The sequence below is a fragment of the Colias philodice genome, chromosome 22 (assembly GCF_061535455.1).
Source record: "Colias philodice isolate Cphi_HAF_F1 chromosome 22, ilColPhil1 Martin Lab GWU primary, whole genome shotgun sequence".
In the NCBI taxonomy this organism is placed as follows: domain Eukaryota; kingdom Metazoa; phylum Arthropoda; class Insecta; order Lepidoptera; family Pieridae; genus Colias; species Colias philodice.
In genome coordinates, this window is record NC_143107.1 from 1,708,000 (window position 1) to 1,717,303 (window position 9,304).

The following is a 9,304-nucleotide window of genomic DNA, read 5'->3' on the forward strand; positions in this document are numbered from 1 at the left end:
CGGGCGGAAAGCTAGTATATTAAATTTGTATGTAAAACCACCTAAATAACTTAAATAATATAATTTTCAGCGGAACCGCCAGCCGACCCCGCGACTGCTCAGCCGCGACCGAACCAAGACACGGTCATTGAGATTAATTCTAACAACGAAGTGCTCGGCATTTTATTGGTCGGAGGCAGTGATACTTTACTAAGTGTGAGTTTGATTTATACTTAAATTATAGTATAGATGGTGATTCTATTACAATAACAGTGGAGTTGTATATATATTTTATATTGTATAGTCTCGGGAACTACTGAACATTTTTTTAATTATTTTATAATACAAAGCTACCATCATTACCGAGTAAGATAATCCATACTAATATTATAAATGCGAAAGTAACTCTGTCTGTCTATCTGTTACTCAATCACGCCTAAACTACTGAACCAATTTGCATGAAATTTGGTATGGAGATATTTTGATACCCGAGAAAGGACATAGGCTACCTTTTATTGCGAAATATGTACCACGGGCGAAGCCGGGGCGGACCACTAGTCTAATATAAAAATATAAAAAATATCAATCTGTGTATCGCATCTAAACTAAAGATAAGATTAGATCAATAATTTCTAATTGGATTCAGATAGATCTATAAAACTGTAAAAAATTGAAGATGGACGAATAATTTGAAATTCTAAAGCTATTAATTATTTTAAAGCTATGCATTTGAACAATTCTAATTATTATTATATTGCATTGAACTGTAACGAGTAGCTAGTAGGTAGCTCTCATATTCTGTCTATTCTATATAATATGTACTTACAGATGTACTTATGATGTTATTTCTATCAAAGAATTATCAGCCCCACCTACATAAGTTTCAAAACATATTTCACAATTTCCAGGGTCCAGCAGCGGTTATTTTAGACATATATAAAAACGGCTGTATCGCCAAAGATGGCCGTTTGAAACCCGGCGATCAAATCAAGGATTGCAACGGAATTACTATTACTAAGGAAATGGCGTATGAAAGAATATGTTTGTCTATAAAGCAGAAAGCTCCTAAGGTAAGAAATTTTAGAAATTAATTAATAGGTATAAATATCAGTGAATTGAATCCCACATGCTCTAATTTCTCCCCAAAAGAGAGCATCTTTCGAAGATTTTCTCCCCGTTACAAAAAAGGTATAAATAATAATGAGTTAATGTACAATAATATTGGTTTTGGCAAATGAGTTAACGTACAAAAAGTTGGTAATTTTTGCAATTGCAATTGTAAGAGCCCCCGCAGACCACAGACTTTTTATCGGCAGATAGTTTGGTCGGGCTCTTAATCAGTACGCAGATGTAAGCAAATGCGCACACTATGACGATTAGGTATCGGCCGATAAACAAGTTTGATGGGCTTCCCGATTCAATTCAAACTATACTGTCGGCAAACTATCGGCCGACTGTATAATCAGTATTGGCTCCCTACCACACGCGCAAACACGACGATTTTTTAGTCGGCCGACTAGGCCAATAGTTCAGTTCGCTCCGAGCTTTGACAGCGAATGGTCAACCGCGCGTGTTTTGTAAAATGGCGTCGCTCAATTCTCAGTCGCTTATTTCGGAATTTTCGATCGTAACTTTGATCGAGGAAGTCGAAAAACGCCCTCCACTTTATAAGAAAGACTTAAAAGAGTAGGTACTCTGTATTTGACAAGTTGGTTGAAGCTAGTTATGCTCATTCGATAAAAGGCGAAAATTTTTTCGGGTAATGGAGTAATTTGGAATGCATAGTGTAAAATTTTCCATTTTAATCTATCACTAAAGATAGGATGCACCCAATACTCTCGGGCTCTCTTTTTAATTTTCCTCCTCCGGTGTATGAGAGCAATAATAACAATTCTATACAATGTTTTATTAATTTTCATTGTGCGGTGCGACCACTCTTTTCAACAGTTGGTTAGAAACTAGCAAATAGTCGGCAGACTGTTGGATAGTTTGCGCACTCATAACCGACTGAACTGTTTAGTTGGCTCGGTGTGCGTACTAGCAGGCCAACCCGACTAAACTATCGGCCGATAAAAAGTCTGTGGTCTGCGGGGGCTCTAAAGGGGAGACTGCGATAAATTTGTTTAACGTCCATCTTAAAACACTAAAATTCCAATCAAAGCATAATATTACTTTCTATACGCCAAGTAGTAGATAAATTACATCGACCTAATCTGCTACGGGTAGCATATCTGAAAAAGCAAAGAAATGTATTATATTCAACAAAATATACTACCACGTTTCAATTTAACAGTCTAGATAACAGAGACTGATGTTTGAATATTGGTTATACAGTTCAATATAATTATAGAAATATCTCCTTATAAGTAATGATACATAAAAGTTAAGGTATATTTTTAAGTTACATTCTGTTTTGTTGTATTTCAATGCCTAATTTATACATGTTTCTATAAACTTCCAATTTCTAATTTTCCAGTTAAAAATGAACATCCACCGGCCAGAACCGATCGCGTACGACGAGATAGAAGTGGAGTTAACAAAGAAAGCGGGTCGAGCGCTCGGACTTGCGTGTGTTCAGCCTGTCACCGGTACTGGAGTTTATTTGGGAGAACTGGTGAGATTGGAATTTATTAAATTGTTTCTTTACCATTATGTATAGCAGTATTATACATATAGAAAAGATATACATACATAGATTAACATGAAACACAACCGAGTGATGTGAAGTCGTTGTATTGAAAATGTATTGAATTTTTATTTAACCATCGATATATTCTTCATGCGTGTCTACTTTACGAAAATGCTCTGAATTTATATTTATGGTCCTCCAAATGCGCGACTACTACACGAAATTGTACATTATCAATATATTTATTTTTCGATACTTATTGTGTATGGTCAATTGTGCGATCAGTTTTTAATCTATACCATATTATTATACAAATAACAATTGCACGCCTCATAAGCGAAGCGTTGAGGTGGGTACTACTGTCACTTCGCGCAAAACATCTGATTTTTCAAACTTAAAATGTCTTTATGTATCATACATTGCACTTGTAAGATAATACATATACACACATATTAAGAAAAAACTCTATTTTTAACGTTCATGATATTTTTGATGTCATTTTTGTTATTTAAACTAGTTAAAAAACAGTTTAAAAAAGTTCTGTCTTGGACGTCCGTGTGTCTGTATGTGCGGATCCTTTTTCTTGTTAACACGATAGCGACCGAAATACTTTACTAATCGAGTCTTTTTTTTTCTCTTACGCTTGAGTATGCTCAGGAATAGAACCCTTTCATTTTTCAGGGTCTGATTCGATGTGGTTTAATTGTTATTAAATAAACAAAAATAATAATTAATAAATATTTATTAAAAAAAAATTATGAGGCGTGCACTTTTGGATTTTCCAAATTATTTTCTATTATGTTTATTTTGTACATTTATCAATGTTTTTCAATGATTGCCCAATTTTTGCTCACCACACTGTTTTATTTTCTTTTGTTTTCAAGGTTACCGTAGAGCTGTTTAGCAATATGCCGTCTTTTGTTGTTATTATTTTCTTTATTTTGTGTATTTTTTTGTAAAGCAATAAACAATTTAAATTGCAATAATGGCCTTTTGCTATATCAAGTTTTTGTTTTTTGTATGAAATATAATAAAAAAAAGACGGGTTACACTCCGGGAGTGCCGGCAGAAGTGAAAACTTGATTATTAACGTGCAGCATGTTTGATATTTTGGAATGGTATCCGTCTTACGCATGGAATATAAGGGTTAAAAAAAAACATCCGTCTTACGCTTTTTCGATCAGGCCACGTGTCCTGACGCGAGTTTAAGATTTTATACCCAACGTCGCTAAAGAAGTTTTCAATCTTGTTATTTCAAGTCTTATAAATAATACAAATTAACAAATTCCTTTCAGCTCCCCGGTTCCCCCGCGGAGGTGGACGGGCGGCTGCAGCGCGGCGACTGGCTGTGCGCGGTGGACGGGCGTGACGTCACCGCCGCCGACGCGGTACAGGCCGCTCAGGCGCTCAAACTCGCTAGCAATAAGGTCAATATTAAAGTCAAACGGTTCAAGATTAAGGGCTAGGTGAGTGGTTTCAGATGTTGGGGCGGCCGTACACGGACTGCTTCAAGCAGTTGAGTTCGACGACTTGAAGCCACGACCGCGCGGTGAACTATAGACATTCACCGCTTCAAGCAGTTGAGTTCAACGGCTTGAAGCCGCGCGGTGAACTATAGACATTCACGGCCGTACATACATGGACCGCTTCAAGCAGTTGAGACCGCTTGAAGCCGCGACCGCGCGGTGAACTATGAATGGATGAATGAATGAATGAACAGCAGTCCGTGTTCGGCAGTTAGTGAATGAATGTCTATTCACTAACTGCCGAACACGGACTGCTCGAGCCGTCACGACTGCTTCGAGCCGTCAACTGCGCGGTTTGTAGCGACAGCTCGAGCAGTCAACGACCGACTGCTCAAGCTGCCCGTATACGGCCGCTCTTAAATCGTTTTCATGGATTGGTTAGAATGGTTTCACAGGTTAAAAAGTTCTAAAATATGACATATTATAATAATAGAAATTGTCAATTTCACAGCTCTGTTTAGCTTTACTGTCAGTTAAAATGTGGAATACCTAACGTGTTTTATGAGCAAGTGAAACCGGCATTATAGGATTCGTTTTGGATATTGTATGATTTGTCTGTTGTAATGAATAGCTTTGGAGTTGGTTGTTGATTATGTGATAGTTTACAAAAAGAAAGAAATTACGAAATTAACACATTACACAATCTGTGACTATCCAATATTGTATACTCATGTATTTTTCAAATTATTTTTTTACAAATTTATAAATGCGTGTCAACTTTGTTGCAAAAAAACACGTGTATAGTTTTGCCGCTACCTCCCCTTGCTGAAATTTCGTGATTGTTGTCAAGACCTTTTTACCCACTTTAAGTGCGTCACACACGGTGAAGATACTATAATATTTTATTTTAAGATACTGTAATATTTTATATTACCCCTGTAGAACCGCCATCCTGTTACAAATGACCCACAAAATTTCGGGTCATTTGTAACAGGATGGCGGTTCTACAGGGGTCTTAGTACGCAATGACAAAAAGAAAAATGTTGGTCAGAACGCTGATTATAAAATATTATAGTATCTTCACCGTGTGTGACGCGCTTTAAACAGATACATTTTAGTTTAGAAATTTCTAATTTCGCAAGGTTAGTACACCAACTTCATAGCTACATTAAATTGTTTGTAAAAACAAGGCCATTGAATTGTATTTTTTGTTTTTGTTTTATTTTATATAGCTTCAAATTTTCGAAAGTACATTGTTATGTTGTAATGTAATAATCTTTGAATAGTTTTACAAGCATTATTATTTGTTCTTTTTTTTCTCATTAATTTTGTGTTACAAATATTGTAATTAATTTGAACGTGTCTTAATAAACCATAATATTATATTTATTATGACGTACCTATTGATTTCATTGTATTATCAGTCCACATTTTCCAATATTAAATGAAAACCAATGATTTCACTTCTTGTCTCTTATTTTCAAAGTGATCAATTAACATGTAAATTGTAATGTATCATAAATTACTATGTTTATCCAAATTTCCATAAAATATTGTATTTATTGAGCATTTATTTATCTTATATTATGTTATATTAAAAATATCAAACTTGTAATAATTATAATTTGTATTCACAGCACGATTATTATTTAATTATTCATTTTAAGAAATGTTATTTAACTTTATTAAGAGCACACTTTGGCTTGATTTCTTTTAAAAATGTACGTTTATTCAAACATAACTCGGTCTATTTTGGAACTAAAAAATAATATTATAAAAGGAATATTAAAAGAAAATATGTAAGTTTCAGCAGAAGCGTAGCGTGCCTTGGCGGGACCCCGTATAAAAATTTGTTTGGGGGCCCTTAGGAAGGGTAAAGATTTCTCACAAAAAAAAATTTTTGCATAAAATTAAAAGAAATATTTATTCATCATAATTATCTATCTGTCACATTCCAAAATTTTTACAAACAATTCAAATTAAATATATATATACATATATATCTACACACAGGAGGCCAGAAAATTGTTTTTTTTTTTACTTTTGTCATTTCTGAAAAAAAAAATAGGGAAGTTTTTAGTAATTTTTGCTTACGCACGTTGGGGGCCCCGTATAATTGATACGGCAGATACGGCGGTAGCTACGCCCCTGAGTTTCAGTATTGTTTATTAATGATGATCTGTTTTAAGTTTAAGATAAAATAATTTTAGGCCGGCAAAACCCTTTGTTTGTAGTTCATTTTCAGTATTGTTTTAGACATACTGTGGAGTAGTTAATTATAAAAATATTTTAAATCATTTATAAAGTGTTGAAGCAATTTTGATATATAAATATATTAGTTGAATTAGTGCAATTTTATACTAACGTGGACAAAAAATTACAAAAAATATATAGCAAGCACTAACTTGCCAATCGAGAATTGCAAAATATAGATTTTAAATATGCTTAAAAACTCTAGTCTGAACCTAATTTCATAGTATTTTAATAATAGTTTAGGCTTTATATATTAGTTTAGATTTAGTTGGATAATATGTAAAAAATAAATGCAAAATAAATACGCCAATAATGTTAAAAATGTTGTTATGGAATTTTATGCAATTTAGAAGTACATTATAGAAAAAATAATCACCTAAAAAAAATATTACATTCTTTATTATTTTCGACTACATTATTTTGCATAGGATGATGATTATTAAACAATTCAAAATGCAAATGTAAGCCAAACATGAATTTTTCGCAGAATGTCTTATTTTCTTTGTTTTTATTTTATTAAAAGACAACAGTCATCAAATATTGTTTTGTTAGTTATTACCTGCTTACGTTCAAAATAAAATTTCACCTTAATAAAAAATGTACTATGTTGTTTTTTTTTTTTCAAGAATATAAAGAAAAAATTATAGTGGAGGTCTCAGAATTACATAATTCTTAGAGCAGGTAAAACTCAATCGTATTTTGATGACTGTTTAAACAGAATAATTTTATTAAAAAAATGTGTGCGTGTACTAGTGTACACACGTAAGAAGTGAAACTTCTTTATGACTTTATTAAAAAAAAAATAATTTACTACATATATGCAACTTTACAGAAATTACGTCAAATCACGCGTGGTAGGGGAAAAAGATGGCGCGTAACGGAAAAATGTCACGCGTAACGAAAAAATGTTACACTAAATTTTTTTCCAACCCCGATAAAGAAGTTTCACTTCAAAAATAACTTTTTTATACTATACCTGATCCTTAATTAATGTTTTTAAAACTGTCAAGGCCTTACACACTGGCGTGATAAAAAAACTAATTTATAAGTCAAATTTCACTACAGTAGATACTATTATGCGTTATTCGTAATGCAGTGATTCAACGCGTAGCATTATTCTAAATTATTGTAAATTGTAAAAACATTGTTATCGAATAGATTAATATTATAGATACTTTAGTTACGTTCGCTTCAAAGTGAATATACGATTGACATAAGAATTCAATCGCCAAATTGTAGACTACCTATATAGTTTTAGATATCTTTGTAGAACAATCGGCTTATAAAACCTAATTTGACAGTCAAAAAACTTTGTAATTTAAAAAAAAATTACTTTTTTTTTTAATATACAATACATTTATTTTGCACTAATAGTGAACATATATTTGAAGCTATGTTAAAATTATTTGTATTTTTGTCATAAATTATTCGATTAACACCCGAAAGATTTATTTATACTTTTGAGTATGTTTAATATAAGTAGCATAAGTACATTAAGTATCGATAATAATTAGTAGCTTATAGGATTCGATTTTTCTAGTGAATTGACATCAGCGATTGTAACGTGTCACAATTGAATTATGTACCAAAATAAAATGTATGAAATAGTTCGTAATAAATTATCCGCTTTTTTACATGTGTCTTTTATTTTGAACCCTCCATCATGAACTATTAAGAAACCTAAGCTTGGTAAAAAATTATCATAGAATATTAATTAAAACTGCAAATTTCTCAGCTAGGTACTTTATTAGAAAGTTCACTTTTGAACCAATCATTTGCACACACACATTGTAAACACACATACCGAGACTTATCTGAGGTTCTATTCTTGTAATGTAATGTCTATTCATACTTTGATAGTCAATTCATTTTTAATTCTATTGCACAAACATAAGGATATAGGTACAGTTTGCAAGAAAATTAGGTATGCAAAGACTACCCGCCTAGTAGCCATTCCCGTGGGATTTCCGAGATAAACTCTATATGTGTGCTAAATTTCATTGTAATCATTTCATTGTAACGCAACTACATTTGCGTGAAAGAGTAACAAACACACACACATCCTCACAAACTTTCGCATAATATTTGTTAGAAGGATAGGATAGGATGAACTAGTTTTAGAGCCGGCGCAAATATGGCGAAGTGCAGTGTGGCGCATTTTTCATTGTCAAACTATTATCGACATTGACTTCATTGAAATAACATTCAAAAAAGCGCAGCGCGCTACTTTTCGCGTGTGACGCTAAGACCAACAGGAGCGGAACAATGCGGATGAAACCGCGGAGCACAGCTTTTATATTTTTTATAGCTACATATTTATATTTTATAGATATTATACATTAAAGCGACTGGAAAAATATGACACTCTCAGTTTGCGTTATTGCACGGTTAGGTTGCCTATGAATGGGAAGTAACTAAGTAATAAATAAAAATACCCATTGATAAATTAAAAATACTTTTATTTCACCACAATTCATAACAGATCTGTGTTTAACAATTTTAAATATACACTTAACTCTTACATTATTATGTCAATTTTTACAGAAGTCGTTAATCTATTTTAATACCGATTATAACATGACTAGAAATTACAACTATGAAGATATACAATATTATCTTATTTTTCTTATTTAATAATCACATGGTATTTGAGCAATACAATACTGTTTAAGTCGGAATAAGTACACATTTTTATAGAAATAATATGTCATAAGAAAAACCTAAGAGCAAATTATTTGTAGTATTTAAATGAATTAAATTTCATTAGAATTAAAGAAGCACAAAGACAATAAACTCTTTAGCGAAAAAAGAGATTGTTTTAATCGTATCACATTATTTCATGGTAACACATAAATAATATATTAAAATTATAACAGAAATGTTGAAACATATTTGAAAATCACAATTTACGCCAGTCAAATACATGTCTAATGAAAAATACTGTAAAACTTTCGTGTTTAGTCCAACTTTAAATTAC

General features: G+C 32.4%; 1 protein-coding gene and 1 long non-coding RNA gene across 2 annotated transcripts in view; one reads left to right on the plus strand and one right to left on the minus strand.

Annotated features, from left to right (window-relative positions):
- The window catches only part of LOC149478301 (multiple PDZ domain protein-like), a 142,228-nt gene extending 134,267 nt beyond the window's left edge, over positions 1 to 7,961 (plus strand). Inside the window, exons 33-39 of the mRNA XM_089709463.1 lie at positions 71 to 195; positions 888 to 1,049; positions 2,456 to 2,593; positions 3,904 to 4,192; positions 4,265 to 4,947; positions 5,182 to 5,877; positions 6,228 to 7,961. Of these exons, the coding sequence (XP_089565589.1) occupies positions 71 to 195; positions 888 to 1,049; positions 2,456 to 2,593; positions 3,904 to 4,074 (596 nt within the window). The 3' untranslated portion in view covers positions 4,075 to 4,192; positions 4,265 to 4,947; positions 5,182 to 5,877; positions 6,228 to 7,961. The remainder of the gene's footprint in view (positions 1 to 70; positions 196 to 887; positions 1,050 to 2,455; positions 2,594 to 3,903; positions 4,193 to 4,264; positions 4,948 to 5,181; positions 5,878 to 6,227) is intronic.
- Positions 7,962 to 8,769: 808 nt separating this feature from the next.
- LOC149478303 (uncharacterized) overlaps positions 8,770 to 9,304 on the minus strand; it is a 242,386-nt gene continuing 241,851 nt past the window's right edge. The window contains exon 2 of the long non-coding RNA XR_016317446.1: positions 8,770 to 9,303. This is a non-coding gene — a long non-coding RNA (uncharacterized LOC149478303). The remainder of the gene's footprint in view (position 9,304) is intronic.